The following is a 16,586-nucleotide window of genomic DNA, read 5'->3' as shown; positions in this document are numbered from 1 at the left end:
CACGCTGATGACAAAGAGCTAAAGACATAAACACCTGAGCTATAATCCCACAAAGCTAAAAATAAGATTGGAGTGTAAAATATTCTTTTCAGGTACCTAAAATTAATGAAAGTATGTTCTGGATGCTCTCTTTTAGGAGATCTGGATGATAATGTCTGTGTATCATGGCTCTGTGCATTTCTACGCTTCTTTTAGCATTGCTAAAAAAAAACGCTGTGAGGGAGAAACATTTAGTGTCTTCTCTTTTGTTCTTATTATTGTCCTCTATTGATTCTACATCAGAACCCCAATCAGCTCTCATCGTACACATATCTTGTTTACAGAAACCCTGAAGTTATGAGCGTACTGTATTGATCTTCTAGGTTAACTCCACTGGACTTTTTCTAACTATTTTAAAACAGCAGCCTTTCTGTGGTAGTCAGGGGGTGATTTTGAGATTCAGGATAATAACCGGAGAGCTGCTCGCTCAACTCAAACACAGGGAAAATAAAAAACGGCTCTGAGACAGAAACCTATGACTCATGGGTACCATTTTCTATGAGTTTTTAGACATTATAGCCTCTTATATTTTGATTTATTCAGACAAACTCAACCTTGTTTTTCTCAGTGTTGACCAAATGCCCACATATGTGTTTAAGGAGTATTGTTGCATGTACTCTATGTAAAGTCAATGTATTTGGAAGTAGGTCCTTTTCTTTGTATGAAGAACTCTCTTCAACTAGTGCTAGAGCTTTGGAATAAACATTCTCCATCCAGTATGCAACCCTTTATTTTCAATTTGTCCTTATGGTTAATGGAGCAGCTGCTCGCTCTCTGATTTGAGTGAAATTCTACTTCTGCTTCATGTTGTACTTTATGCATGTTTTGTTTGTTATTCACATAGACAAGGAGCTGTTTGAGTCATGGTTATGGATGAGAGTTTAATGTGGTACAAGACACTATGGAGGATCTTACTTTACAGTACATTGAAAACAAGTCCAGCCCTTTCACCATCAAAAGAACAAACTTAGCATAAATAGACTTTTCTTCTCCAGTTATTTAAGCAGACAGACAGAGAGAACATGGTATGAATATTACAAAATAAACCTTTCATAAGCAGCCATTTATCCCAGTTATTAGTTGTCTGTTGCTTATTGTTTTGACCGGGGATGCATAATTTAGTGAAAAGTTTTAACCAAGGCTGTTTGAGTACAGAGGATTTAAGAGTGGCAAATTTATTGAAAAAGTATTCAGTGCAACTTTGTTTTATCACAGCGACAGACTAGATCTCCTGTAAGATAATAAATATATTTAAAATTGTAGCTAAACATCTGACATGGAGAATATAAATGTCTGGTACACCCTGGTACTTCACTTTATTTAAAAATGGCCATTTAGAAAAAGCAATTTCTCAGATCTTTTGTAGAGAATATTTATATCTTTTTAATACTGTACTCTCTGTGGCATTGCCAAACCTTTGGGAGCACCCAAGAGCATGATAGATGGGTCATATTATTATAATGTCCTTGGTTGCACAGCCCAAATTAAAATTTATAACAAAAAATTATTTAAAAAGGTGTTACAGAATTGTGAGCAGGCCAATACCTTCTGCCCACTAGTGACTCACCTCCAAGAAATATCACTGACATTTATTGTTACTTCAGTAACTAAAATTTGGCTTGTACAAATGTGGCTTTTACACAGATTACTGTCTACAGAGCTCCTATTCAGTTTGGGAGCCAGTGTTTCTTCCTGATTTAATTCAGTGTTTTCACACAGCTCAAAAACAATCTGAGAGATAATCAAGGACAGAGAAGGATTAAACCTGAGATTTTTTTTCCAAGGGGAAAGCAGCAGCATAATACGACCTCCTTTTCTGTTTTCAACATCCAAAGATGCTTTTGCCTTCTATCATTCCATTTTTTTTGTGTTGTGCAAACACCTCTTCTTTAAGAGCGTGCAAACTTGGCCTTGTGAGTCTGAAATGAAGCTGTTGAGGTTTGAAAAAGGATAAATATTCATCACCTGTTTTTGTCAGTCTTTTAAATGTCACAATGTTGCAAATGTTTCTGTATTAAAAAGGACTTCAAGTCATTTGCAGCAAGGATGTTGGCATATTTTCTAGCAACCATAAACTACCGTGAAATGTTACATAAATCGAATCTTTTGAGCACAGTTTTGCACTACTTTAACAGGCACATGCTCTCAATAAAGGCAGAAGTATTACAACAGCATTACGTACCAACACATCTTGGTAAAGGTGCGCTCCACATTCTCCTCCCTCCACCCAGACAGATTAACTCAGGCGCCCCCTCTAGGCGGTACCCAATATTGCACGAAAAAGACAGCGTGTCTCCGACACCAAAACTGTAGCCATTTCTCCTACCAAACCGAGGCATTCCTGGGTCCTCACATGGCTCCAAAGTGTATTCTGCAAAAAATGCATTAAAAGTAAATTAATAAACAACCATAAATAAAGATTTAATAATAAAACAATGGAGAGTTGGGGAATCAGGGCCTTTATCCACAAACATCTCAGAATCCTTTCAGAGAGCTCCTGACTATAAAAACAAAAGGGACAAAAACTCTTACCTTAACTAGTATGACACAATTTTTCACAAGTTTTGTTTGGATGATTTAAACAAAAAAGAAAAAGTTAATTTAATCATAGAATATATTTAGAAATAGTGTAATCATGAACCATAATTTATAAAATGGACAACCATTTTGAATAAATTGTAAGCAAAACTTTTAAAGCACAAAACCTAAAAGTAAAAAAACATATGCCCACTTGTTTAAAAGCCTCTTCACAATACTTCTATCATCATGTGAAAAACCTTTCATCAGATGCAAATTCTGATTTTAACACTTTTAGAGGGACTGACAATGTAGCTTACTTTGCATTCAAGGAAGTCCAAAATGGACTGAAATGTTCGAATGCATATTTTTCTCTGTCCAGCCCACTATGATTCAACAAGAATAGTCTTCATTCAGTGTTTGGAAAACATTTCTACATTTTCACCTGTGGTTGAAAAACTCTAAAGCCTCTTAAGTCTTCCTTGCTACCCCTAACTATTTTGAACCTTAGCAGCTCTCTTAAAGGCTATGATGCTTCAATCTTTACAAGGATCTAAAGAGGAATATCAGAATTTGCTCAATTGTGACCATTTTTGTTAAATTTCAACACTAGGTCTAACTCTTTATACAAAGGAAGCTTTGTAAATTTGGATCCTGGACGTTTTTAATGCAAAGACTAACAAGCACTGATCATCTTTCTCACAGTTAAATCAGCAAAAGCGTGGTGAGCCATCTCATGACATGGAAATATTCTTTTTATAAAATATGTTAATTTTCTTTTTTTTTAAAGTAACTCTTAATTTTGCTGAGTGTTGCATATGTGGCATCAGAGTAAGTGAGAGGTGCTGAAATTAAATTAAAGTGCCCTCTACTAATGGTGTTAAATCAACAGATCAATACCCATCACTCTTAAAGTCTGGGAAAATCTACTCTTATACATATATTATATAAAAGACAGGACCATTAAAAGCAAACTGAATGATGCAAGCATCTTATGGCTCCAATATCCTTATTCATCTCATAAGAAACAACTCAATATTAACAGAACTAATAGTGATAAATGCTCAGCTGCAGTCCATTTTAATGCAATTATTATCTCTGTATTTGGTCTTACATAATTGTGGTAATTAGAACAAAAGTTGAATCAGATTTCCCTCCACTGTGTCCCAAAATGCACTTGTTGAATTTGTGCTCAGCTCAGCAGGATATTTATCATCCATGTGCTAAGACTGAGGATGTGATGTGTGTTTCAGAGTGTGCTGCCGGATGACACAGCCTGTTGAGCATGTTGAGATTGGCAAGTCACATCTCTGGTGACACCTCCCATGTGTTACATACTGAGTATCAGCTTATGCCATCTGGGACGCAATAAAACGTCCTTCAGTGGAGACTCAGATTGAAGTGCTGCTTTATTCCAGAGTCATTCAGAGAGCGCTGAAAGCATGGCAGAGAGTCTTGATTTATGAGGCACAGATGTATCCTTGGACTGTGTCATAATCCCAACCCTCAACCTTTCCTGCTCTTGGATGATGCTGCTGGTTAAGCAACATAATGTAACACACAGGAGCACATCTCTCTTTTTCTCGTGTTGTTTAATGGTGGATTACAGCCTGTTTAATGTTGTGTAACCTCACTCCTGTGTGAAGTTTTTTATTTCCTGAGGTATTTGCAAGGTTTATAGGTAGTCATAAACACCAGTAGTTTTAATATCTGTTAGATATACATTGAGCTTAGTTCTCACTTAACAGGGTTAACAAGTTTGTGCCATCATAGAGCACAAATTGAATAACAAAGTCCTAGTTATCAAACACGATAACACAGATCTCTACTGACATGGGGAAATTAAGACCAAATTATTAAATTTATAAACCAAGGCAACACCACTGATGAAAACTATGATAATCTAGACTACATGTAGCATGTAGCAAGGGAAGGATGTGACTTATCCCCTTCTCTTCACATCACTACCTCTTTCAGTTCCTCACAGGGAGGAGCTCAGACATGAAAAAACGATGAGAGTGAGGGATACAAGGGGACACAACAATGAACTGGAATAGGCTCACTGTGTGTCCCACCCTGCTTGTCTCCACTGTGTCGTTAGCCACATGTCTTGATTACCCCATGGTTAATTAAGTCACTGGCTATATCCCAAACTCCACGCTGAACTTGGAGGCCCATTTCTGGTGAGTATGTGACTGCTTTGTGCTGTCCCATACTTAAATCATCATGTGACTGGGCCCTGGTGTGGACTTCTTCAACAGCAAATTATGCAATTTGCTGCATACTTGCCTGTGGGACTTAACCCAGAGTTTATTACAAACTTTGTGATATGAAGGACATGGTCATCTTCTAACCTTTTCCATGTCTATGTGAACTCCTCTTGTGGCTTTTCTGTGCATTTTTCAATCAGACCTTGTTTGATTTGGAATTTTTTTGACTTTGAAATAAGAACCTTTTATGTTTTGCCTTACTGACTTTTACTTAACTAATAATTCTGGTTCTAAAAATGGTTCCTCTATATTTTCTTAAGTTGCAAAACTGTGACACCATCTACATATTTTTTAAAGCCAACAAAATGATGTCAAAGGCTCCACATACAGCAGGTTTGTAACTCAAACCATACGCCTTTCTAAGACTCTCAAGTTCAAATCAGGCCGAAGATTTGTGATGCGCCAAAACCGTTTAAAAACATCAGTTGCAATGATCGCAGACGTCTGAACCATGCTGTTGAGGCTTGAATCAAGCTGTCTGATGATGTTGCCTGTAGTTCAGCTAGTCAAGTCTCAGACAGCTGATTGCAGGACGTTGCAAGCAGTTTCAAGTAGAATATTTATGTTCATGCTGTGAATTTAGGAAATGATTACACCTGTTTAAAAAAAGACTTTTCACACTGAAACTTCAGCCAGTAAACACTCCTGTCTCCTCCATCAGCTGTTCATGTAAGCAGGATGTGCGGCACCATATGAGCTAATACATAGGTAAGCCAAGGCTGCAGGAGCTAAATTTGTCCCTGGAAAGTTCATTATTCTCAGCAGATATCTTCATTATAACAACACTGGGCTAGCTTTATGTGTTATAAGTTTTGTAAGATTGCTCTGCTATGTTACAAAGGTGAGGAAAAGGGGGATTAAGTGATAGATCACTCTCAGGCAGTCATATATAATATAAATGTTATGTGTTATCATGATGACAAAAACACAAGAAAAAACAGTGAATTTGCATTACTGTCCTTATTGTAGCGACATAATTATTGTGCAGCTACTTCAGTTATAAATCTCTTTAAATTAAGTGACTGTGAGGGTAGTTGCTATGGAAACGATGCATCATCTCTAGTTGCAGCAATGTAAAATGGTTGGGTTTAAGACGTCACAGAGAGTGCCTTCACAAGAAGCTGCAAGTTTCAACCCTTCTCGTCACAAATCTTTGGTCTGAACTGTATTTTTGGTGTTCCACAAGGCTGTGTTTTGGGTACTGCTTTGTTTTCTTTGTAAGACTGACCATATAATGTGTAAATATATACTTGCCAAATAATGACTTGGTTCATTTCAATAATTTAAAGGTAGATCATTACAAGGACCATGAAAATGTTCCTGTTGTTCCACACTTAGCGTTGTCTCTGAGGTGAAGAAAAAAATCCTTTCTTAAATGATCCATTTTCAAATCCTTTTGGGCATATCATTTTAAGCTCTACAAGGTCAGTCAGCCTCCTACATTTAAGAGCTGCATAAGCTTTATATTACAAGAAGGTCACTCAGAGCCTCTTATCAGGTCCTGTAGGCTGAACCTTACTGAACTTTTCACTAAAGAAGACTCCTGTTTTAGTGGCTGTTCCTGTTAGACCTTAAGTTTGTGGATTCTATGACAAGTACAAAAATAAATTTTTAGCTTATTTTCTAGAAATAACCTGGTATGGATTTTCTAAAACTTTCTTCCACAGCTTACAGCATTACTCAGTTTTTTTCCTTCAAATATGAGAAGGAAGAAAACAGAGACCTCATGAAGTGACAATGTAAAGTTAGGTAAACATCGTTAAAGGATAGCTGTACATGAAACTTGTAAAGTTAATTACCAGAAAAAGTTATGTTGAAGCCCTCGTATGAAATGGAAAAGTCAGAGATGAATCGTAGCTGGGCTTTGAAGTTGCCATAGAGACCAGCATTGATGTTGCTAGGCAACTCGTTGCCTGTCAGGCGAGCCAGTGGTTGCAGGAAACTCCCGTTCTCCGTAACTAAGAGGTAGTCATGTTGGTCCTCCAGATGAAAAGAATTAAATTGAAACTGGACTCCTAAGGACACGCAGAGAACATGATGAGAGGTCTGCTGTACCACTGCACCGTCAGCAACCACACCACTAATCAGCATTTATAATCTCACTTCATGACATTTTATAAAAGAAATTAAACATGTTAGGTTTCTTCAATTATCTTCATACATTCACTGAGTGGAATATATTAATACATTTCTATTTGTCTTATCACATATGTTACAAAGTACAAAATACTCTAGGAATCCAGTGAAGTGAAAGTCTGTGGTTGTGTTCGAGCAGCAGCTGCATTGCTGTGCGTGAGACTTGTCGCTTCCTATTAAGACGTGGGAATCTGCGTGTGTCTCTTGCCTTTCCCGTGACTGACTTCAACAGTCCAGGTACAGTTGAGAGATGAAGGGTAGCTGTCTGGATAGCCAGGACTAAGGATGGTACCCCAGGGACCTCTCACATCACCGCCACAGAGAGCTGGACAGATTGAGAGAGACAAGGTGGCGAAGAGAGGCAGAGAGAGACAGAGAGGGAGAGAGATGTACAGAGACAGGGGACAGAGCAGGGAGAGGTTAGCATCAGATTGCTGATGGTAAAACAGATAATGTTTCCCTGTGGACTTTTAATATTCTACAGTACACACACAAACACACACAGAAAAATGAAGCCAGAAGGAGACACACAGTCAAAGAGAAAGCAATCCTCAAAAAACTTCTGATGAATAAGGTTGAATACAAAATTCTTCATACTGCTGCAGACATAACTAAGGTAGTACTTCTGCTCTCTCATCTTATATTTTAGTGGTATCTCCTTGTTATTACAGTTTGCTACATATAACATGATTGCTTCTAACCATACTTACTATACTTTTGGTCAGAAAATGAGTAGTAATACAGTAAATGACCACAGTGACCCCTGCATGCACAAAGTGTGGCATGCTCAGCAGACAGAAACATCTCTCACATAATTAGGAGAGCACTCTGGGCTTCTACAGGCCTCCAACAGCACTTCCACATGTAGGATCAGACAGTAGCTGCTGACAGATGGTACATAAATACTTTTATGTATTCTGATTCTGCAGAATGAGCACCTCTTTCCAGTGGAATGAAGAGTAAACTTCAGCTTCTTCTTCTTTTCTAATTAGCTTGAGTTTCAAGATATATAATACCAATTACATCTTTTTAAATGGTGTAGTTAGGAATAACAACTTCCTGTGTTTATCTGCATTACTCAACATGACCAAGTGTTATTTGAAAGTCACTTTGTAAATATATAATTTGAATTTTGATTTGTGTAAAGTAAGTTTGTATTAGTTTAACTTTCATTGCTAGAACAAAGTTTAACTTAGTTGTAGCAATGAAAGGTTCTGCATAAAACAATCAGCTCAAAGCTGATAAATATATATATCCAGCCCAGAGTAACAGATGAATCAAAGGACAAAGGAGTTTAAAAATGGACTTATAAGAGTTTATTGTTATTATGCAAAGCTGTGAGTCATCAAATCGCTTATTTCACTAGCAACAATACATTTTTTTTACATAAGATTGGTTGGAGATTAGAATCCAAATGCAAGATGTTGTTGCTTTGGGATATGCAGTCTCTGAGCTTTGAACTGATTATAAAAAATTGAATACAACTTAAACAAGTTTTCTAGGACATTAACTCTGGGCAACTGCATTGTGTGCAAGTGCTCTAAAGTAGCTTTTTACCCAAAACAAAACTTTTCTTCTGTTGACTCAATCTGATTTTGAAAGATTCAAAGCAGTGACATTAACACCAGTGAGGCAGTGCAAACCTTTCGCACAGACTGCTTAAAACATTTCAACATTTCCCTGTACGGCCTCAGGATGACCTCTGCATACTCTGCTCACTGTTCAGCTGTGCACATTGTTATGCAGTAAAGGGCCAGGTCCGCAGAAAAGCTTGGCGAAATCTGTTGCTCATTCTATGCATACTAATGCATGCATATGTTGCAAGGTGCTTCATTTCTGCTCGCTCCAGTTGGTTCATCTTACAGTTGGCCGACTGGCCTGTCATTTCCTCTTACAATAAACCTATAAAATGCCATAACATTACCTCAAAAGTGCTATGGTGGCAGAGCTCCTGGGACAAGGTCAAAACTGGAAGTTCTGCTAAGGATTTCATGAGCAGGACAATTAAGCAACTTGAGCAGAACAACAGCATCTCCCTGACTACCATTAGCACAGGCGTCTTTAGTGTGGACCGCCACCACAACCACATTAAACGAGCGAGTCAGGCATTAACAATGTGCTCAGACCACAACAGAGCCTCAGTATCTACACTGTAAACCACGCTTACAATATCACCATCCCCCAAAACAAGGATGAGGACTGAAAACACTTCTGCAGCATACAAGTACATAGATAACAAGCAGACATGGGCACCCACACATATTGTAGACACACGGCTCACTCATGCACGAAGGCTCGCATGCTCACGCGCATCAAGTGCATCTATTAATTTTTAATTCTTCTCTACCAGGAAGCCCATAGTGTTGAATGCTGAGCTATGTGGGAAATTTAAAAACTGCATTATATCTTATTCCTTCTCTCTGTCTCATTCTTTTTCTCTCCATGTCTATCTTTCAAATCAGTCTCCTTTAATCTTTCCTTGTTCTCCACCTCTGTCTGTTGGCCGGTCTTATGATTTGTTCTTACTTTCATTTGAATGGAGTAAGATTGAGTCATTCCATCAAAAAGTCAATCTTAGGACTTCAAAAAAGGTGTGAAAAGTAATTTTAATCACACATTGATCCATTTTTCATTCATATAATTGCTTGAAAATATCATCCGCTGGGAAGAACTCTGGTTTATTTCAGCCCTTTTTTACACTGACAAAAAGGATTTTGGTTCAAAATACCTAAGTCTTTAAGAATGTCTATTAATCCAGGATTGATGTTTATCTTCTTCTGCATATTATGAAACGATTTCTACAGCATTTGCCAGGATTAAGTTGGCTGCTTCTGGCTCCATCTAACTTAAATTTACTCTCATTTTCAATCACTGAAACTTTTCTTATCAGCCTCAGCAACAATTAGTATCTATATCAGTATGGATACATAAAAAACAACTTGGTGGCATTCAGGCTGCAAATTCCAGGCTGATCCCTTAACGCTTTTATGCCTGAGTGTCCCCAGAGGAAATTGCTGCTAAGAAAAAGTGCATATCAAATGTGGTTAACAAGCGAATGAGCCAACAAGTCGACCAACAAAGCAACCACAAAACTGATGAATCTCTCTCTCTCCTCCTTCCCCTCTGACATCACAGGAATGAGAGACAGAAAGACCCCTCTACCCCCACCCCATCTCCCCACCATACTCTTGATTTGAAGGGAAAGAGAAAGGAGCAGACAGCCAACACGGTCTCCTTTAGCCCTTCCTGAAACCAGCCTGTGTTCACGGTTCACACAGGAGAGAAAGTGACAGGAGGCACATGGATAAAAGCAGCACACATCCACACACAAATAAAGGCACAAGCACATATATAAGTGCTGACATACAGTGCACACGCACACACAAATGCCCACGGATCTCTAATCTTCTCCTCATATCATCCCCTATCAGCCACAGCAGCCTTTGCAGCAAATTGCCCCAGCGTACACCCAGGTGTGTTCCTGTGTGTTTGTGTGTAGTTCAACCAGTGACTTTGTCACAGAACAACATGTTCCATATGACTCAGCTCCCTACACAGCTCCACTGCTAGTCTTTTAACAACAGCTTGGCCTTTGTTTTTCCAGATAAAGGTTAAAATTAACTGAAAACTCCTATCTAGTTAAAAGGAAAATCATATTGGACAAGTAGGAATTTAATTCTCAAGCAAAATGACCGTAAACTGGGGATGTCAGTGTGCTGTCATAAACAAGACTGCTGGCAGGTTGACCTTGTTCTATGTCATGGTGGCAATGGCGTGTTCTCCACATACAATGTGATCAATGCAGCAATGAAAGGGGAACCTTCAGCGATGATGAAGAGTGAGGGAAACCTCTAAAAACCCTGACATTCATTTTATTTATGAGGGGTAATCTTTTTCATGTTTACCGTCACATGTAGGTAAAGGGTGGCTCCACCAGTGGTTCTTCTCACATACGAGTGGCTCCTCATGGCTCAGCCTGTAGCCAGAATCACAACCAAACGATACAGTGGACCCAATGGAGAAATCCTGCCCATAGCGGATACCATTGACGGGGATGCCAGGGTCCAGGCAGGAGTAGCTGTCCACGGTAACACCTAAAAAAAGAAAAAAAACAAACAAACAAACAAAAAAAGTAGTTTTCTAACAGTGTGAATGCCTGTGAACACTTGAATACATTTGCTGGTAACAATGCAAAACTCAAAGATGCTAGGTGAGAACATGGACGTTTTCCATGTTTGTAGCAGGGTGGAGAAATTAGCATCTGCTACCAGCCAAATGCAGGTATTTTTAAGCAGTGCCAGGAAAATTTGCCCAAACACTAGGACAGGTAAATGAAAGTAAAATCACAGAAGGATTTTATGACAATATTTGGTGTAAAAATTCAGTCCTGGTTTTCTGCTTGTTCCTTCAGATCAGAAACAAGCAGACAAAAGAGCCTCATCTGGGATGGTTTGACTTATAATAATATAAGTAGTTCTGATGCCGGTGTCTTTAAACCAAGGTTTCGGTCAGCTTAAGTCCAAGACAGTTACACTTAATTCCAATATGAGGTTGAAGGAATTGTGCACAAAATATCTAGTTTTTGCACATTTTGACAAAATGCCCCAGAAGCAGTTTACTTAATTGAATAGTCTTGACCCTAACCTACTATGGGATTTAATTATGATATCATACCTCGTTGCATTTTATTGATTGTTAAAATAAAGTGGGTATTAAAAAAATAAGTGGCCGGTAGATTTTTGAATCCACCAGCCACAGTGGCAGGTAGGCAAAAAAGTTATTTTCCAACCCTAGTTTGTAGGTAGTGACTGCATTTCAGGCCACCTCAGAAACAGCTACTAATGTTCTGATGTTACACTTCCTCTTGTTTCTTTACTGATGCTGCAAGTGCAGCTTCAAAGACATTATTTAGCGTGGTATGTATGAATTTCTGTCAGCAAATGCATAAAAATAGTATGTCTGTTTCTTACTTACTTTCATACAGCAGTTTGAAGCCGACATTTGATCTGCTGTTGTCTGTGGTAAACAACAGGTAAAGAAAGTTGCTGCTGCTGAACAGGAATTGGGGCACTTGGGTGCCATTGAAGGAGCCTATCAGAGGAGACAGAAGGTTTGGACCATCATGGATCTCCAGGAAGTCATAACCCAGCTCCGTCTGGAACCTATAAGATAACATTATGGGAAAAACAGAATAGCTATGACCCTTTAAAAAGAATAAAAATTACAATTTCCAAACAATTGGGATGAAGTAAAGCAAAGCTTATGTCTCTGTGTATTGCTGGATCTGTAAGCAGCAACTGTGACCAAAGATTGAAATTAATCATTTAAGCTTATTGCAGTTAATGAATTGCTTTAATGGACCGTTCTCTGTAGAAGCTGCTGCTTTTTCACAGTGCAGATTATGTGTACTGATAACTTAACAGCCAAAAAAATGAAACACTTTTTATGTGTGAGGAGTTCAGTTTATTTTCATTGAGTTCATATGCTGCAGAGAGACAATGTTATAGCACACATTTTGTAAAAAAGGTACTTAACCTGATAGAAAACTACATTTACAAGGTCTTCTAAAGTCTTACTTCCTTCACTAATTCTCAGCTCAGATCACAGACTATATGAACCAGATTACTATCCAGTCTTCCTGATCAATATGCAGCTCCTACTATTGCTTTTGCAGATTTTGAAATGAAGTTTTTATTCTTGTTAAAATTCCACAAATTTAAGTCTTGTAAATCTTTGCTTTTTGGTTAGAAAAATCTGATAAATCTGCACAGTCCTGCCTGTTCAGAGCTGTTAAGAGTTTTACAGAGCACAGAATCAAAGATTTATGCCACCCACCTGTCAAATGTGATTTTGATGGAGCGCCCAGGTTCGGATTCAATCACCCACTCACAGCTCAGGGAGTCTTTGTAGTAACCAGGCCACCCAGGAGACAAAATCACCCCATTTGGGGCGGAGTAGTGGCCCCCACATGGAGCTGGAGAGGGAAAGTAGGCAGAAAGACATGGAGGATACAAAGGACAAAAAGGAATAAAGATGAGGGATGATTCATATCTAGATCATGTAGGCCTAGTCTGAGTCCAAACATGTAGCTTAGGATCCAGATTTACTTGCTTGAAGGAAACACATGCACCTTTTGTTTGATCAATTTTCTCTTTTGACAGCTAATTTGCTGTGACAGTAATCCGGCTAAAGAGGCGTTTTATTCAATATGCGTGATCAGAATTCACCATTAAACAATAGCAGGCCATGATTTTTCACACATACAGGGAAGCATGCCTACTTGACTTGGTTTATAAATTCAAGCCCCAATAAAATTTGGCAACTTGGATAGTGTAGCACAAATGGTCTTGTGTGGATAAAGTGACTGTATAAATGGACTACAAATCAGCAACAGTGTTGCTGGTTTGAACATTAAGCAAATATGTATCAACAGTTTTTACCAACTAAAGGTTGCATTTTTGACCACCATAATAATATTTTAAATCTAAACTCAGTATTTACTCTCCTTTAATTCAATTTTTGCACTCAACTCCTGAAGGAAAATGTTGACTCTTTAACTCTAAACAGTGAAAAAACAGTGAAATAAAATTAGGATGAAATAAGGGAAAAAAATGCTCCCCTATGTCTTTACTGGATACTTACCAATTCTAATAACACTGTCTAGCTGCCAATTATTTTGCATGCTGTGTGCAGAGGGTTAAACAGAGCCTTTCAGTGAAAAGAAGTTACTGCCGCTGGTAAGAATAAAATTGCATGATAATAATAAATAAATACTAATGAATGTACAAAATCTATCAAAAATACTGTTAACAGTAAAGTGAGTTTAAAGAAGGTAATAAAGAGCAGAGAGCTTTTCACAGGCATGTGTAGTTGTCAGCCATTGGGGAAACACATAAACCCTCCCAACATGAGCTTTACATGTGGTGTCACTACATGTTACTACTGTTGTTACTGAAAAAACTCTCCTAAGTAGGACATTATTTCTTGTTTGGTGAAGTAAAAAGTTCAGTGGGGGTACTAAACAGGTAAAAGGAACTCTTAATGTCACAATCTCTTTAGGAGCTGAGCTCCCCTAAAGATCTGATTGTGAGTCAATGACAGGAAAAAGTAGCTGGCTATAATTGCTGGCTGCTGGTACTTGCAGAAAGCCCTGGCTTATCACATATGTGATAGATTTTGGCTAGTTATGTCCTCCTACATGCTCTTTGTTATCTATCCAACACAATACCAAAATATGGATTGTGAAGCTTTAAATCACTGCATGGAAATCACTGGTATACTGACAACAGCTAGGTTAGACTGACCCTGATTAAAACATGTATTAATCTTTAGAACAATTTTGTGACAAATAAACTCATCATATTGGGCCAAGAAAAAATAGTACCTGGAATAATCAATCATCACTCAAACAAAATTGTGAGTTTTTAGCAGCATGTTGATGGTAATCACACAGTTAAATGAGCCTGAAGCTCTACTGTTTCAGTCTTCTTTTAAATCTGAGCCTGTTTGAAGTTAAACTTAGCGTCTGAACTCAATTTGTTCTGGTCCGTACCTGCTGCATTCAAGTGAGAGGATTTTGAAGTAGATATAGACAAACATAAGCTACAAAGGATCTGAAGATATTAAACTACCTGGAGCACAATTAGCGTGGCCTTTCTTTGTACCAAAAGCAGTTCTTACAATAGCAGCGGAGTCAAAAATATCTTAAGCTAATTACACCTGCCGTTGTTGGAGATATATCTTAAGCACTTATACGGTGTTAGATGTTCTGTTTCAGGAGGGATTAACAGGTCAAGTTCTGCTTTTTTTCTCTCTGCTTTTGTACAAGCTGTTAGGAAGACTTTGGACGTTTTGAAAACACAAAAAGAATTTATTCCCAAAGGGTTATATAATTAATGTGACTGTTAAAGGCTGATAAATGAACATTTTGTGGTTTAAATGGATAAAACAAATGTGCATAAACAAACTGTGATAAACAAATCTGATACAACTTTATAATTCAGGTTGTAGGTTATCTCCACTGACCTTTTCTCACATAAAGGCAACTAGAAAAGGTTTTGTTTGTATCCCTAATTAATGCTACAGTGAGTTTATTTTTAGTCTTTAGCTCTCTATATCAGACAGTATAAATAGTTGTCTCCCTGGGTATTTAAGCTAACTGGCCTCCTCTATATATATATTTCCTCTGACAAGCTGACAGCAGGTAATTTCTACCTCCTGGGTCTGTACGCTGAAGTAATGATGATATCTGGGATGACATATTGCTCCCAAGTTAATAGTTTAATCTGGACCATATTTACCTTCACATTTGGGAATGGGCCCACTCCACATGACTTTTCCTCTTTCTAACTGACAAGAGATGGTCTCAGTTCCCTGGGTTTTGATAAAACCGTCCTCACAGACCACAGAGATGGAGCTGCCAAGCTGAAAGCTGTCTCCAAAGCGGCGAGCATTGATGGGAATGCCAGGGTCTGGGCACTCGTTGTGGCCAAAAGCTAGGGGGAAAAGTTACAAGGAGACACGTTTGATGAGACTAGACGCTGCCACAAAAAGACACACACACACACAGGAAAAGTTATCAAGTTATATGAGACCTGCACTTAACAGGCACTTGCAGGCTACATTTTGATCTTCATTTTGATGAAAATCCACAGAACCAATCATATAGATCTATTGCTGCAACGTGACGTCTTTGAGTGTTCACTCCCTGCCAGGAAAGCGTCGATAAATTTCTCCTGTAATCTGTCTCCTATATTTTCAGCTCTGCCTTTCTATATCTTTGCTCATTTCTCATAATATATTTGCCCTGCTTAGGCTGGATCAAAGTGATGTTAACTTCCGATAAAACTCATGTAAGCATGTCTGCTGCAGGATATTATCTGGCTCATCAGATTAAAAGCCTGTAAAGTCCAACCTTAAATGTTGATGTGTGCCAGATGAAGCAATCCGGCTTGATCAGGTGATAAAGAGATTTAAAAATGCAGCATCCGGAAAGTTAAAAAAAAATGATGCACTGAGTCACACTGTGACCAAACACTTCAAGATCTTGGGAGATGTGTCTGTTTGCCATCAGACTCAGTTAGATGTGAGGATCAGTATCTGCTTCCATTTCTGCTCGCCTGGTATAGAGACGTGTTTAGCTTAAATTAGCTCAAACACAGCAGGCAGGGGGCAAACAGTTTGCCACCATCAAATGTGAACAGATATGCCCTCTATCAAATCCAAAACGGTCTGCTTTAGTGTACATGTTGTATCCTGTTGTCTCCAGAACATCTGAAAGTCACCTGAGCGTGGATCAATTCCAATAGTTTGACAACTTTACAATACAGACAAAACGTCTAAAATTAACCTGATCCGAAAACACTACCGTCTCTGTTTCTATTTCCACACAGGTTAAAGAAGTGATGTTTATAAAAGGAAAATTTGCAGGCTTTTTAAAGGATTATTATTTTGCTTTGACAGTATTAGTTTTAATCTTTGTGCTAAATGAAGTTAAACACTTCCTAGACCTCTGTCTGTGCTGGACCTACAGAGATGAAAAGGATATCAATCACATACGACTTTGCATACGACAACAAACAACACAAAGAGTACCTCAAAATGTTCTTGTAATATCTTCCATGC

General features: G+C 38.3%; 1 protein-coding gene across 1 annotated transcript in view; it reads right to left on the bottom strand.

The window, feature by feature from the left end:
- csmd3b (CUB and Sushi multiple domains 3b) overlaps window positions 1–16,586 on the bottom strand; it is a 367,690-nt gene that overhangs the window by 91,565 nt on the left and 259,539 nt on the right. Inside the window, exons 15-21 of the mRNA XM_041808608.1 lie at window positions 15,263–15,457; window positions 12,798–12,936; window positions 11,937–12,124; window positions 10,868–11,056; window positions 7,171–7,287; window positions 6,626–6,841; window positions 2,222–2,410 (exon numbers count right to left, since the gene is read on the bottom strand). Coding sequence (XP_041664542.1) covers window positions 2,222–2,410; window positions 6,626–6,841; window positions 7,171–7,287; window positions 10,868–11,056; window positions 11,937–12,124; window positions 12,798–12,936; window positions 15,263–15,457 — 1,233 coding nt within the window. The remainder of the gene's footprint in view (window positions 1–2,221; window positions 2,411–6,625; window positions 6,842–7,170; window positions 7,288–10,867; window positions 11,057–11,936; window positions 12,125–12,797; window positions 12,937–15,262; window positions 15,458–16,586) is intronic.

This window comes from Cheilinus undulatus, linkage group 16 (assembly GCF_018320785.1).
Source record: "Cheilinus undulatus linkage group 16, ASM1832078v1, whole genome shotgun sequence".
Lineage (NCBI taxonomy): Eukaryota > Metazoa > Chordata > Actinopteri > Labriformes > Labridae > Cheilinus > Cheilinus undulatus.
Note: the sequence above shows the minus strand (reverse complement) of the source record. Positions and strands in the feature narration are given on the sequence as shown.